Source organism: Musca domestica, unplaced genomic scaffold, assembly GCF_030504385.1.
Source record: "Musca domestica strain aabys unplaced genomic scaffold, Musca_domestica.polishedcontigs.V.1.1 38, whole genome shotgun sequence".
NCBI classification, from domain to species: Eukaryota; Metazoa; Arthropoda; class Insecta; order Diptera; family Muscidae; genus Musca; species Musca domestica.
In genome coordinates this window covers 7,641,712-7,658,720 of record NW_026712324.1, presented here as the reverse complement: position 1 = coordinate 7,658,720, position 17,009 = coordinate 7,641,712, and the positions used below count along the sequence as shown (strand labels likewise).

Below are 17,009 nucleotides of genomic sequence, written 5' to 3'. Positions count from 1 at the left end.
CCGATTTCACATATTTGATGCACAAATCACGATACGTATTTCCGATTCCAATGAAATTCGGCATGAGTGGCTAAATTTGGTACAAAAATAAATTTGACAAATTATATTCAAATACGGTCAGATTTGATTATAGCTCCCATATATATACTCAGCCGAATTCACATATTTGATGCACCCAAAGCGAGAGAGACAAAATCTGGCACCAGAAAAAATTGCCAAATTATATTGAAATCAGTTGAGGTTTGGATATAGCTAACATATATATTTCGGCCGATTTCATACATGTTATGCACCAAACATGATATATATGACCGATACCAATGAAATTCAGAATGTGTGGCGGAATTTGGTTACAATAATTAATGTGATAAATTAATTGGAAATTAGTTAAGATTTGGATATAGCTGCCTTATATATATTCTCGGCCGATTTCACATATTTGATGCACCAATTTCAATGAAATATGAAAGGTGTGGCGGAATTTGGTGTAAAAGTAATTTTTTTAAAATTATATTTAAACCGGATCAGATTGGGATATGATTTTAATAAGAACCATTGATCCACAACACCTTAGGCTAACACTAAAAAACAACACAACAATTGATTTGAAATACGCTTATTACGGGGAAGTATGTTGCTATCTCGAATTCACTAATTGCAATAGAAATGCCACTCAACTTCAAAAAATTGCAGTTTACTTTACGCTTGGTATTTGCTATGAAATAAATAAATCCGAAGGACAAACCCTTCGTGTATGTATGTCATATTACTGCTTTTCTAATGGTTTTGGTTATTTACGCATTAAAGTAGTGCACTATTTTTTTTTTAAATTTTTAAATTTGTTTTTTTTTTTTGTAACCAACATATATTCGTAAATAAAATTTTGAATGCATATAAAATCAAAAGTGGTAGCGAAGCGCACTGGGTTCAGCTAGTTTCACATAAAATTGGATATAAATATTCGATTTTCGTGAAATTTAGCCCATACCAATATTTCTATTTGTATTCAGTCGGATGTCAGATGAATTATGAAAATACTTCGGTCGACTATATCTGTTACCTCACGTACATTTTAACATTTGCTTTTTTAACTATCACATATCGTAAAGGAATATAGTCCAAAATAGTCATATTTATTTAGATCCGATACGAAATAGGCAATATTGAGCCATACCTTCGAAACTTACTCCATAGAGAGCCAACAACTTGAACAATCATAACAGAAGTCAAAATATATTTATATAATCGAACATTGGCTGAGGGTATACACCTGTCGGCAAGACCGACTGATACTTTTTAACCCTGTTGGATTTTCCATATAATAATTTTTGGTGTTGCACAGTATAATTGTCAAAAGATGCCGAAGTCACTTTATAATATTATGGAGGAATAATACCGAATATAAACGAAACAAAAAAATATTAACATAATACAGGCCAGATTTCAAGGTCTTCTTAAAAGCGAGGGACTACAACAAAAAATAAATATCAGCATCTTTTATAGTTATTTAATATTTGTGCTTAATCAGCAAAATTTGTTATAAAGAAAAAACAATAATGGAGAAGAAGAAAAAGAGTAACTCTCTCTCTCTTTCCATTTGAAAATTGAAATTGAAGAATAAAATCAAACTCAAATGTTTCCTCTTCTTAGTGATGATGATATTCAAAGAGTATTGAGTGAACTCAATCCAATTGGGTTTTCTCCTTTGCATTTTTTTTTTCATCTGTTGTTGTGAGCTATTTCACACAACAATATTAAAATTCTCAGCAAAACACAGCCAGACACACTCAAGCAGTAACATGTTAGCAAAACACCCACATATGGTACCATAAGGAGCTCGGAGCCCAACTCACAGACATATGTGTGAATTAACCCATCAAGGGCCGATGGCAAAGGCTCTAATGCACACATTCTGGTGAGGTGTAATTGTGGGCAATGCTAAATGGGGGCAGAGAGCAAATGATAATTTTTTTTTTGAGTGGAATGAGTTGTGGAATTCTGTTGAATGCAACAATTGAGGCATGACCGGATCAGAGAAATCAGTTCAATTAGAATAACGGCGGTGTATAGACGTGATCGTCAAGATAAACGCGTTGAACGCTTTTTTAATGCAATATTATTTTTTTACTCTACCAAATTAAACACAAAAAATGTGTGAATAAAGAAGACAAAGACGAGTGAAAAAGAGAGAAAAAATTAAAAAAAAAAATAAAAATACAAATTTTTAATTTGAAAAAAAAAAAAATACGAAAAACAAAAAACAAAAAATATGATAAAAAGTGAAGATATGTTAGATACGGGACCTTGTGGCTCCCTGAATGCCGTTAGTCATCATCACAGCGATTTGCATCAGCTGAACAATCATCACACCTTGTATCGCAATTTACAGGCCAACATTTTGGCCTCCTCCAACTTCCAACCCATAATGTATGGCAATGAACATCATCATCACCACTCTTCCTCATCGTCGGCGGCGATGCGTATGCATCAAGACTCGCCCGAAATGCCCGATGAGAAGCCACCATTACTTTATAATGAGCGCAAATACTATGCCACAATGATGACTCAGTCGGATACCATGAATTATGGCTTAACGTCATTGCACAGCATGTCCACACCGCCGGCCTCGAACAGTCCCATTTCGTATGGTGTGCTACTGTCCAACCCCCAGGGAGTAACGGGCCATAATGGCCATGATGGTGGATCGGTAGCACCACAACCACCACCAACGTCACACTCAGGAAATTCATCGCCCTCGAATCGTCATACACCGTCGGATAGTGAATTACATTATAATTCGATTAATTCGAATAAAATTTTAAATTTGATGCCATCTTCGTTGAATCACCATTATGCCTCAACCATAAAGTACTGCTCCAGTAAACCATCCACGGATTATATGCATCATGAACTACAAGAACAACATCACATTAATGAACAGCAACAGCAACAACAACACTCACAACACCAATCGCATACCGATCATTTAGATACGGGAAATTCCTCAGAACTAATGCATCACACAATGCAACAACAGGAACAGCAGCAGCAGCAACAGCAACAGCGCATACAACACACCTCGTCTGCCGGCGGTGTTATAACCACCAATTCATGCACAAATTCCCACAATGATTCCAATCAGTTGCTGACCAACACCACAAACACCCACTATTCCTCCAGTTCTTCCCCAGCCAAATCGGTTCAATCAAATCAAAGTGACACCCCCAAATCCCAACAACAAAGTCAACAGTCTTCCTCATCGGACGCTCGGGATTTATCATCGGCGGACACCACCAAGAAATCGGGTATAAGACGCCCCGAAAAGCCGGCTTTGAGCTACATAAATATGATAGCCATGGCCATAAAGGAGTCACCAACGGGAAAACTGACTCTCAGTGAAATTTATAGCTTTCTTCAAAAGAGGTAAGTCAGAGATTTAGGAGAGGATTAAACTTTAAAACGTGATAACTTCACAATGGAAAGGAGTGGAAAGTTTATCCTTGCATTTACTACTACTACTTCAAAAGGTGAAACATGTTAGGGTATTTAAAGGACCCAAACACCAGGTTTAATATAATTTTAAAGTTTTATGGTTGATCCGTAGATACCTTAAATCAGACCCCCGAAAACCTCGAATTCGAGTGAAGAGTGAAACTAGCTCGAAGTCGAGTGGGAGCACTCCTGGGAGTAAAAAACAAAACAAAACGAGCAAACTCGATTCTTCGGTTTCGCTCAAACAAGGGCGAGCGTGCTTTGCTCATTTTAAAGTGGAGGCAAAATTCGTTCAAAAATTAGCAGATTCTACTCCTGCGGACCACTCTATAAGTTTTTGTTATATCGTTCTTGTATTTCTATGATTGTGTATTTACTCAAACCACAGCAGTGAAGGAAACAAAATCAAGCATATTGAAAAGTATTGTCGCTAATCTGTGCCAACAAGACATATGTTGGTGCTTTTTTACAAAAAAATTTACTGCTATTGAAAAGGAGGGTGTATTAACTTTGTCAGTCCGTTTGTAATATCCCTAAATATTCGTCGTAGACCCCATAAAGTATATATATATTTATAATCAGCCGTCTGTCTGTCTGTTTGTTGAAATCACGATACAGCGCACACTATTTAACGTAGAGCGTCAAAATTTGGCAGAACAATTTGTATTGTGTCTAGGATGATGATTTTCGCCAAATTTTTTAACGGATTTGTCTAAAAATTGATATTTGTAGGTCATAATGGGTTCTAGCTCCGGTGGTGGAACATTGTATGTATAGGAAGATGTTGGTTCCAGATCTATGATGATTATTGGAAAAGAGGAGCAATTAGGTTAGACATTTGCTTTTATTATGTAGAAGATATGGAGATGTTTCTTAGGAAGATCTTCATTCTAGTCAATAGGGTTCAGATCTGTCATGACATTGTAATATTATTATCAAACTTAGATCGAGTTCGGAGATGGACAATATTGATCTACTCCTTCTGGTACGTCCCTCACAAAAAGAAAAACCAGTAAAAAAAAAACCAGTAAAGAAAGTCTTTAAGTCGGGCGGGGCCGACTTTATGATACCCTACACCACTTTGCTAATTAAGTAGAGCTCCACATAACAATTAAAAGTTTTTATGGGAGAATTCAATCATACACGCTATAATTATAATTATAATTTAAAGTTCAAAGGACTAAATATGCCGAAGCATTTGTATCTTTTAAATTCGGAATTGTATTGCCCATTTGGTGCACAATTAATTTGAAATCGGATAAAGATATATATGGGAGCTATATCCAAATCTGAACCGATCTCGATAAAATTTGGCAAAAATATTTCTGAGCTGTATTTGATATATTTCCCTGAATATCGTTGTTACGGAGTGCATATTACGGTTGTGGGTAACAAATATAACAAATCGGATGAATAATATATATGGAAGCTATAGCTATATCTGAACCGATCTTCACCAAATTTGACATACTAGCTTCTAGACTCAATTCGGTCGTAAGTGCCAAATTCCATCCCATTTGGACAAATATTAGACGTTTGGTGCACAATAAAAGGTAAATCGGACGAAGTTATATATGGGAGCTATATCCAAATCTGAACCGATCTCGATAAAATTTAGCAAATGTATTTCTGAGCTATATTTGATATATTTCCCCAAATATTGTTGTTACAGAGTGCATATTACGGCGGCGGTGGACAAAAATAACAAATCGGATAAACAATATATATGGGAGCTATAGCTAGATCTGAACCGATTTCGATCAAATTTGGCATACATATTTTCAGGCCTAATTTGGGTGTATGTGCAAAATTCCATACAATTCGGGCTGATATTACACGTTTGGTGCACAATAGAAGGCAAATCGGACGAAGATATACATGGGAGCTATATCTAAATCTTGACCGATTATTTCCAATTTCAATAGGGTTCGTTCTTGGGCCAAACAAAAGATCTGTGCAAAATTTCATCTGGATCGGGCCATAAATGCGACCTGTACTTTGTTTACAAAAATACATGGACAGACGGACTGACGGACGGACGGACATGCATAAATCGACTCAGAATGTGATTCTATGCAGATCATCAAAAGGAACTATGGGTCTATCTCGTTTCCTTCTGCCTTTTACAAACAAATGCACAAAGACATAATACCCTGACCACCTTGTGGTGTAGGGTATAAAAAAATAATTGTCTGCACAGAAAGAGAGAGAATAATTCCATTTTGCTTCAACTTTGCAAATCCTAATATTTGCATCAGTGCTAGGTCCGGCGCGAAAATGGAAAATATCGGTCAATTTCATCAAGTACCTCCCCCAAAAAGGGTCAACATTTTTAATAATTATAAAATGTATTATATGAGTCCAATTGTCTTCAAATTATAAAGATGTAATATTTCGGTCAACTTCATTTGGTAACTCCCACTCCCCCCGCCCCAAAGGGTCAAAATTTTGAATATCCCTGACTTTCATAAAACGCGAAATTAATATCCGATTCCATTCAGGCTTGGCACATCTCAATATTTCTATCAACGCAAAATCTGTTTTAAAGATGGTATAGATCGGACCATTCCTTCCATTCCACAAAGGGTTGAATAACCAAAACGATTATAAAATTCAAAAGAAGCATTCGGTTCTCTTCATGTTTCACACATCCCGGTCCCCTAGATGTGATATATCGTTCCACTCCTTCTATCACCTCCCCCAAAAAGGGTCAACATTTTGAGTATCCACGAAGCTCATAAAACGTGAAATTAACATCCTATTCCATTAAGACTTAGTACACAACACAAGATCTGTTATAGAGATGGTAGACACACGGATCAAGAATTTGAAAAACAAGCGAAATAAGCGTCCAATTCTCGTCAAATTTTACAAAAAAAATTTAACATATGGTCTATTGTTAAAATGATATATATATATATATATATATATATATATATATATATATATATATATATATATATATAAATATATATATATATATATATATATATATATATATATATATATATATATATATATATATATATATATATATATATATATATATATAGTTAGCAATTCTTTACAACTTTCTATATCTAAATACTTCTCTTGACCCGAAACCTGAAATGAATACGGAATTTATGATTTTGGATAAAATTGGATATAAATGTTCGATTTTCTTGTAATTTTGTCCATACCAGTATTTATACCCTACACCACAAGGTGGTCAGGGTATTATGTTTTTGTGCATTTGATTGTAACAGGCAAAAGGAAACGAGATAGACCCATTGTTCCTTTTGATGATCTGCAAAGAATCACTTTCTGAGTTGATTTATGCATGTCAGTCCGTCCGTCCGTCTGTCCATGTATTCTTGTGAACAAAATGCAGGTCGCATTTATTATCCGATTGAGATGAAATTTTGCAAACAACATTTGTTTGGCCCAAGGACGAACCCTGTTGAAATTGGAGATAATCGGTAAAAATTTAGGTATAGCTCCCATATATATCTTCGTTCGATTTGCCTTTTATTGTGCACCAAACGTGTAATATCAGCCCGAATAGTATGGAATTTTGCACATACAACCAAATTAGGCCTGACAATAAGTATGCCAAATGTTATCGAAATCGGTTCAGATATAGCTATAGCTCCCATATATATTGTTCATCCGATTTGTTATTTTTGTCCTCCGCAGCCGTAATATGCACTTTGTAACAACAATATTTGGGGAAATATATCAAATACAGCTCAGAAATACCTTTGCTAAATTTTATCGAGATCGGTTCAGATTTGGATATAGCTCCCATATATAACTTCGTCCGATTTACCATTTATTGTGCACCAAACGTCTAATATTTGTCCAAATGGGATGGAATTTGGCACATACGACCGAATTTAGTCTAGAAGGAAGTATGCCAAATTTGGTGAAGATCGGTTCAGATATAGTTATAGCTCCCATATATATTGTTCATCCGATTTATTGTATTTGTTACCCACAGCCGTAATATGCACTCCGTAGCAACGATATTCAGGGAAATATATCAAATACAGCTCAGAAATAACTTTGCCAAATTTTATCGAGATCGGTTCAGATTTGGATATAAATCCCATATATATTTTTATCCGATTTCAAATTAATTTCGCACCAAATGGGCAATACAAGTCCGAATTTAAAAGATACAAATGCTTCGGCATATTTAGTCCTTTGAATTTTAAATTATAATTATAATCATAGGGTGTATGATTAAATTCTCCCGTAAAAACTTTTAATTGTTATGTGGAGCTCTACTAAATTAGCAAAGTGGTGTAGGGTATCATAAAATCGGCCACGCCCGACTTTAGGACTTTCTTTACTGGTTTTTTTTCTGTATTAGGTGAAATGTGAATACGAAATACTTCGTCGACTTTATCTGGTATTTCACGCACATCTTAAAGTTCTCTAAAAATTATCACATATGTATCTCACATAAAGTGAAAAAGTCCACATAGTCCAAACCTGGGACTTCGCAACATTTATGTCATATTTACTTGATCCGATACGAAATTGAAAATATTGGACCATTCCTTCGGAACCTACCCCATAAAGTCTTCGGCCGAACGAAGTCTGCAATGATAGTATACAACAGCTCGTTTGAATATTTCTCTCTCAATCGATCCTTTTAATTTTTCATAATTTCCCATCGTTTCTAAATCATTTCAAATTTCATATTCAAATAAGAATGTTGGTTGCCATAATTTTCGACTTTATTATGACATTTTGTTTATCAAAATGAGCGCTGGCAAGCGAACAGCAAGCAAATCAATCGATAAATATTCTTTTTCCTCGGGTTTGAAATACAAATAAACAACTTTTTATACAACCTCTGTGAAAACGAATGCCCCCAAAGCGTATTGGGGTTTTGCGTGAATTTTTGATTCTTGGGAAATTTATGAATTTGAGTTGTCAAGGGGTTCTCTTCTTTCGAACGCACAATGGCTAGAAAGGGTGACATGGGTGCCATGGCAATTTAAAGCACTTCCATGGTATGATGTGGCGAAGTTATTTGAAACCTTGTAATGACACAAAACTGGACAAGATCTCAAATTCTGTAAAAAAAAATATTTTTTTTTTTTGGATTATTATTAAAATATTAAACCCTTCTATAGCGATAAACTTTAAATCCATTCTTTTTATTATTTTTTATACCCTACAACACTATGTGTTGAGGGTATTATAAGTTTGATTGGCCCAAAAATTATGTAACACCTCGAAATATTGGTTTCCCACATAGGAAAGTATATATGGATCATCCTATCTCGCCGAGCTGAGTCGATCTAGCTATGTATGTCCGTCCGTCCGTCTGTCCGTCTGTCCGTCTGTCCGTCTGTCCATGTTAATTTGTAATCACTCTACAGGCCGCAATTATGGCCCGATCTTCACGAAATTTGGAATAGAGGTCGGGGTCGGGCCAGAATAGAACCCTATTTCTTTTTGAGATGATCGCCAAATGTTTAGGGGTTGAAATGGACCAAATACTGAAAAAATTTCGGATTTTGCAGTAGCTATACAGGTCGCAATTATAGACCAATCGACGCCGAATTTCGCATGTAGCTAGAGTTTAGGGCGGGGAAGAAGCCTACCAATTTGCGTGGTCATCGGATAATATTTAGCGGGTAAAATAGACCATATATTTTGTGTTGAAAAAATTCAAAAATTTTCATTAAACCGCGAATATTTTAAATCCCGGCGAAATCACAAAGCCATGACAAGGTTACTTCTGACCTTTACATTGATGTTAACATCCAACAAATCGGATATATAGAAAAATATGTGCGATATATATGTCTATCAAAGAAGATATGCTTGAAAGATCTCTTATATGTCGAGAACGGCTGAACCGATTTCGACAGTTCTCATTAATTCAGAATGGCCTCTTGGCAGGAAAGAAAAAACGTCTAAAAAAATCGCATAAAAATATCTCTCTAAAGATGAAAATATTGATTTTGTAAAATTTTCTCATATTTTTTCAATTTTGTCATATTTTTGGCATATTTTCATTTTGAATTAAACATTTGGTAATATTTCTACAGCTAACAAAACTAAGTAGTTAGGATATCAGGATATCATATACAGATCGCATTTATGGCCCGATTCTTACGAAATTTTGCATGGGGATAAGATGAGGGTCAGAATAGAAGCCTACCCTTTTTGGAGATGATCGCCATATATTTAGGGGTTGAAATGGACCAAAAAAAAAACTGCAAAATTGTCGGCAGGTCGTAATTATCGCCCGATCCTTACGCACATTTGAAAGGGGATTTCCGGACATTGCAAAAGCCAGCAGTTTTGGATGGCCATCCAAAAATATTCAATGTGTGAAATAGTTTGCCAACTTTTGTAGACAAAATACGAAAATGTCTATAACAGAGACTTTTTGGAGAATTCACAAATACAGGAAAGACGCACTTCTGACTATTTCGTTAACGCTGATTTCGTGGAAGAATATAGTCAAATGTCTGTATCTCATATAGATGCGTTTCAGTCAAAAGCCAATAAAAAATGTTAATCTTTTGCCACTTCTGAGAGATTATAGGTCTTTGGGAAATATTGGTTCCAGATCTAGGAAGACCGTTTACGTGCAACATCTTCCAATAAATTGGAAATGAGCAAATTAGTTTAAGTTGCTATTATTCGAAAATTAGAGAACGAAACCTGATGGTTTCCTTTTATTATTTGTCACAATATCTTGTGGAATTCTTTCGAGTATCTCGCCTATATAAACTGTATCATTTATTATAGTGTTGTAGGGTATTCAACGGTCGGCCCCGCTCGACTGTAGCCTTTGCTTACTTGTTTAATTTAAAATTTATTTTCTTTTTGTCTACATTGGAATAGATTTGAATTCTTCCGAGGTCCTTACATTGGTTGGAAAAATTCCGTACGCCATAATTTGAGTTTGAATGAATGCTTTAAAAAGTTGCCCAAAGGCATGGGTGTTGGCAAGCCGGGCAAAGGCAACTATTGGACCATAGAACAAAACTCCGCCCATATGTTTGAAGATGAGGGTAGTTTGAGAAGACGTCCCCGTGGCTATCGTTCCAAATTGAAAGTGAAACCCTATGCAGCCGTCAATGGTTTCTATCCAACGGGGTCATATGATGCGGGAATGGTAAGTTATTTATTTTAGTAAAAGTATATATTATTTCAGAAATTGGACTTAAGTCTGCTTATCTATATACAGGGTGAGATAAAAAAAAGAAAACTGCAAAAAGTCAAACAACATATTTGTTACATATTTTTTTGTTACATTTTATTGAGTGAAAGTAAAAAATATTGGAAATAGCATCCAATTTTAGAATAAGTTTAGATTTGTTCGAATTGGTCACCTTTGGCACGAATTATGGCCTTCAAGCGGCCAGTGAAACCGTAACACGCTGTCCGAATGTTGCTATGCGGTATTTCGGCCCATTCCCGGCGAAGCGCTTGCTTGATGTTGTCGACACTTTGGTATTTTTTGCTTTTCAAAATACTCCACACACAATAGTCCAATGGATTGGTATCCGGAGAATTTGGTGGCCATTGTGCGCTGGAAATGAAGCGAGGAACCTCATATTGTAACCATTCTTGGGTGACGCGTGCTGAGTGCGTTGGTCCAAAGTCTGCTGCCAAAATGTTTGCGTGCCCAAGGCTTTAATACACCCTCCAGAATAATTTCGCGATAATATTTGGCATTTATTCTGATGTCGATTAATATGAGCGGAGAGCGACCATCAGCTGTTATGGCGGCCCACACCATCACCATGGACGGAGCTTGAGTTCTGGTGGCATTTTGGACTGCTGGACAACGAATGTTTTCTTATCGGAGAAAATCAAATTCGGCAGTTCACCACTTTCGGCCAATCGAAGCAACTCTTTAGCTCTTTTGAGTCTATTTCCTTTCTGTGGCGGTGTAAGCTCTTGCACTTTTTGGAATTTCAGTGGCTTTACCCCGAGCTCATTTTTCAATATTTGCCGAATGGAATATTGCGGTTTGTTCAGCTCACGAGCCATTTTTTGGCCACTGCGACGCGGTTTTCGATCAAGTCACTTCTTTACTTTTCGAACCATTTCTGCTGATGTTGCTCTTTTCTTCCATCCACTTCCTTGACGTCGGGCTACGCTACCAGTATCACGGTAACGAGCGATGGTTTTCCAGCCAAATAAAAAGATATCACACTAACATGCTTGAATTCCATCACGAATAACTTTTTTTTTGTGGAAAATTCTCACCAAAATGTTTTTATACGCTTGTAAACAATATAATGAGCTATTACTGGATTAATCTTAACAGCTGTCGCAGGTGTGACTTAGAAAGCACAGCAATCCCACGTTGGTTGCAGATTTTTCATCTATATAAATGTATATGAACGGATAGAGCTAAAAACTTGAAACTTGGTCTGACTTGAAGGTGGTTTTGTAAATATGTACTTAATGTGCGAACTGTACTAATTTGTACTAAATTTGGAACATTCGGGTGATTCGAGGAATTCCTAGCCTGAAAGTAATATAGGCTATATACATTTTTGAAAATCCACTTGGAACTAGAGATATAGCATCAGAATCGGAGGTACCTCCCAAAAATGTATGTGCACGTATCTATTGATCCATTACAGATACTGTATCCAAATTTGGAATGCGTAACTGAATTTAATACGAAGCTACAGTTGTCAAATTATATTTAAATCGGTTCAGATTTAGATATAGCTCCCATATATATTTTCGGCCGATTTCATGTATTTGATGCACCAAACGCGCTAAATATCTCTAATTTCAATGAAATTTAGAATGTGTAACGGAATTTAAAACGAACATACATTTCCCAAAATTACATTGAAATCGGTACAGATTTGGGTATAGCTTCCATATATTTTCGTTAATTTGATACAGCAAACACGATATGTATGTTCGATTCCAATGAAATTTGAAATGTGTGAAGGGATTTGATCAGAAAATAGATTTGCCAAATTATATTGAAATCTGTTCAGATTTGGATGTAGCTCTCATATATATATTCTCGGCCGATTTCACAAATTTGACGTGCTAATTCCAATGAAATATGGAAGGTGTGACGGAATTTGGTGTAAAAGTAATTTTGTCAAATTATATTGAAATCGGTTCTGATAGTGATATGATTATACCCTACACCACAAGGTGGTCAGGGTATTATGTCTTTGTGCATTTGTTTGTGTCGAGTTCTGAGTCGATTTATGCATGTCCGTCCGTCCGTCTGTCCGTCTGTCCATATATTCTTGTGAACAAAATGCAGGTCGCATTTATTATCCGATTGAGATGAAATTTTGCAAACAACATTTGTTTGACCCAAGGACGAACCCAATTGAAATTGGAGAAAATCGGTAAAAATTTAGATATAGCTCCCATATATATCTTCGTCCGATTTGCCTTTTATTGTGCACCAAACGTGTAATATCAGCCCGAATAGTATGGAATTTTGCACATACAACCAAATTAGGCCTGAAAATAAGTATGCCAAATTTTATCGAAATCGGTTCAGATATAGCTATAGCTCCCATATATATTGTTCAGCCGATTTGTTATTTTTGTCCTCCGCAGCCGTAATATGCACTTTGTAACAACAATATTTGGGGAAATATATCAAATGCAGCTCAGAAATACCTTTGCTAAATTTTATCGAGATCGGTTCAGATTTGGATATAGCTCCCATATATAACTTCTTCCGATTTACCATTTATTGTGCACCAAACGTCTAATATCCAAATGGGATGGAATTTGGCACATACGACCGAATTTAGTCTAGAAGGTAGTATGCCAAATTTGGTGAAGATCGGTTCAGATATAGTTATAGCTCCCATATATATTGTTCATCCGATTTGTTGTATTTGTTACCCACAGCCGTAATATGCACTGCGTAACAACGATATTCAAGGAAATATATCAAATACAGCTCAGAAATATCTTTGCCAAATTCAGATTTGGATATAGTTGTCATATATATTTTTTTATCCGATTTCAAATTAATTTCGCACCAAATGGGCAATACAAGTCCGAATTTAAATGATACAAATGCTTCGGCATATTTAGTCCTTTGAATTTTAAATTATAATCATAGCGTGTATGATTGAATTCTCCCATAAAAACTTTTAATTGTTATGTGGAGCTCTACTTAATTAGCAAAGTGGTGTAGGGTATCATAAAATCGGCCCCGCCCGACTTTAGGACTTTCTTTACTGGTTTTAATATGAAGCATTGACCCACAACACATTTGCAAAGGTATTAGGCTAACCGTAAAAACTACACAACAATTCAATTGAAGATACGGTTATTATGGGGAAGTTTGTTGCTATCTCGAATTCACTAATTGCAACAGAAATGGCACTTCTTCCGTTTTCACTAGCCCCCTGTGGGACGCCTCATAAAATAAGTCTTCTTATAAGAAGACATTCTGGACTTCTCATAGAGGACATAGGCGAAACTTATTGGTCCATTAAAGGAAAAACTAAGAGAATATCTATGCTCTCTCATACATCACTTCCATGGAAAGAAGAACTGAAAAAACTGTTATGGGTTCCCATATTACTTCAAAAGACAAAATGTGTTTTTTTTTTCATAATTACCAAAAAACCATGACCACTCCGCTATTTTTTTATTTATATATTTGCAAAAGTTATTTTTTGCTAGTTAAAACCGGTATTCACTTCCTACGATATTTTAATATCTTCGATTTTAAATGTGTTTTAATCCCTCTTCCTTTTCAGGACAATCCCAATTTCTATGGCTCTCAAGCATTCTCCGCCTATGACCCTTATGCATCGGCTACATCCGCGGCGGGAAATTTCTCCGATGGGTGGGGTACACCACACAGTCACGGACAACAGACATTGCCGCAGTATTCAAATATAGCAACGTCGGCAATTATGCATAACAACAACAACAGCAGTCCTACACCGCCAATGGCCCATGTTCCGGCAAACAATGGTTCACCCGGTCCTTCGCTAACATCCTCAGCCGCCGCTGCCTTGCAGGCCAATTCAAATATGGATTATGCGACAGCATCGCTGGTGGCAGCCAGTAATGTTGGTTATTCGCCATATGGCAGTGCAACAGCCGCAAGTGGCGCCTCCTCATATAACCTAGACAATGGTAAGCAGTGTTAAGCAACGGACGATTTGGGTGATCGTGTCAATCAAAAGGGGGGAAATGGAATAACGATTTTTATATGCCATTAAAACGGGTCATTATACTTTAATGGGTTTTCTCGAGCAAAACAGAAAGAAGGGGTAATAATAATTGCGATTATGTTTGCTTCTCCTCACTCCCTTTTGAGTTGTATAATCATTCAAAATTCTGGATTTTTTTTTTCTTCATTACAGTTTTACTAATTCCTTTCTTTCTCCCTCTCTGTTAATTTTTCCAGGTTTGCGTTCAATGTCTTTAACGCAAATGTCTTCATTGTCGACGCTGTCATCTCACCATACACCGCCTCCTCCTTCCACTCAGCAACATCAACAGCATCACCATCACCACCACAATAATGGTCCAGTACATCACGCATCCTCAATAACACCACCACCCTCGGCCTCATCATCCTCGGCATCGTTGATCCATACCTTGCCACCACCCTCCATTATAACATCGTCAGCCCTAACATCTCTGCCGCCCACTTCATCGGATTCTGCATTGATTGATCGCAAACCTATTTTCTTGCCTTCGATGACTCCGCCCTCGGGAACAATATCCACCCCACCATTACATCAGCAGCAGCAGCAACCACAACACCATTTGAATGTGGTTGGCGGAACGTCCAATGAAAATAATGGCCCCAACAATGGTGAGGGTGGGACTGGGAGTGGTGGTTCATCGTATTATGAACACATTAAGTATTCAAATTAAATTAGTGATAATTAAAATTATTATTGTAGTTGTTGTTTTCTTAGGCTAAAATAGTTTAAGCAAAATCATTAAAAGAACAGCTAGAGTTGCCAAATATTATGCTAATTATCCATCCCAAAGGACCTAGTATTATAGAATAAAAGTTATTTGATTAAAAATTATATTAAAATGTACATAAATTAGTTAAAGTAAATAAAATGTAGATGGCTTAAGTTATGTATAAAGCTTACTATTTTAAGTTATTTTTAAAATATATTATATACAGAAAATACAAAATATTTGAATTGAATAAAGATATGAAAGCGTAAGCTATTGGAAAGTTTTGTTGAATGATGCGAAAGGTTGTAACCAAATCCTAAAATGGAGCTGAGTAACTTTTCTCTCAAATCACCTAAAATCCGTGGAGAAAATTCTATTCTTTCCTGTGAATTAAACAAAAACAAAACAAGTTAAAAAGCAGTAAGTTCGGCCGGGCCAAACTTTGAATACCCTCCACCAACTAATTTGGAAATAAATCCTTAAAAAATTCTGTTAAAATTTTTAAAATACCAAATATAGCCGTTATATTGGTGTCTTTAGGACGTGGACTTACATGGGCATTGTTTGTCATAAGTCATTACCATATTCAAATTCGAAACTTGAAATAAACGGTGAATATGTTTTCATTGCGAAATACCAAATTTTGAAACGATTCCGGTTAATAATGTCGCTAAAATCATCAAAATACCGAATATGGGGAGGGGTACCGTTATATGGAGGCTATACGAAGACGTGGACCTACAAGGCCCATTTTACGAACCTGCCTACTGGCAAAATAAACATGTGTGCAAAATTTTAGCCTCCTATCTCAATTCGTTCGAAAGATTGCGTGATTACAACAGACATACGGACAGACAGACAGACGGACAATACTAAATCGACTTAGAATTTTAAGCTGATCAGCTAGCTGAATTCCAAAAATGTTTCCAAAATGAAAAACTCAAATTGCTGAATTGCAATAGAATGTAATGAGTAAGCGAAATGTGTGAATAAAGTTTTGAAATTTTCAAAATTTTTTGTATTCAGCTAGCTGAATTCAAAATTTTGTTTCCAAAATGAAAAATTCAACTTGCTGCGGAATGTATGATTAAAGTTTTGAAATTTTTTGTATTCAGCTAGCTGAATTCCAAAACTTTTTCCAAAATGAAAAAATTAACTTGCTGAATTGCATTAAAATGTAATGAGTAAGCGGAATGTGTAATTATAGTTTTGAAAGTCTCAAAATGTTTTGTATTCAGCTAGCTGAATTCCAATAAAAGCTCCAAAATGAAAAATTTAACTTACTGAATTGCAATAAAATGTAACCAGTAAGCGGAATATGTAATTAATGTTTTGAAATTTTCAAATTTTTTGTATTCAGCTAGCTGAATTCCAAATTTTTTTCCAAAATGTAAAATTCAACTTGCTGAATTGCAACAGAATGTAATGAGTAAACGGAATGTGTAATTTAAGTCTTACAATTTTCAGTTTTTGTTGTATTCAGCTAGCTGAATTCCAAAAAATTTTCCAAACTAAAAATTCAAATTGCTGAATTGCAATAGAATGTAATGAGTAAGCGGAATATGCAATTAAAGTTAGAAAATTTTCAAAATTTTTTGTATTCAGCA

General features: G+C 35.8%; 1 protein-coding gene across 1 annotated transcript; it reads left to right on the top strand.

The window, feature by feature from the left end:
• The first annotated feature begins 1,978 nt into the window (after positions 1–1,978).
• Positions 1,979–15,671, top strand: LOC101887817 (forkhead box protein biniou). Its single transcript, XM_059126429.1, has 4 exons — positions 1,979–3,423; positions 10,351–10,624; positions 14,229–14,613; positions 14,888–15,671. The coding sequence occupies exons 1-4, from the start codon at positions 2,270–2,272 to the stop codon at positions 15,361–15,363; spliced, it is 2,289 nt and encodes a 762-aa protein (XP_058982412.1). The 5' UTR covers positions 1,979–2,269; the 3' UTR covers positions 15,364–15,671.
• The last annotated feature ends 1,338 nt before the right edge of the window (positions 15,672–17,009 follow it).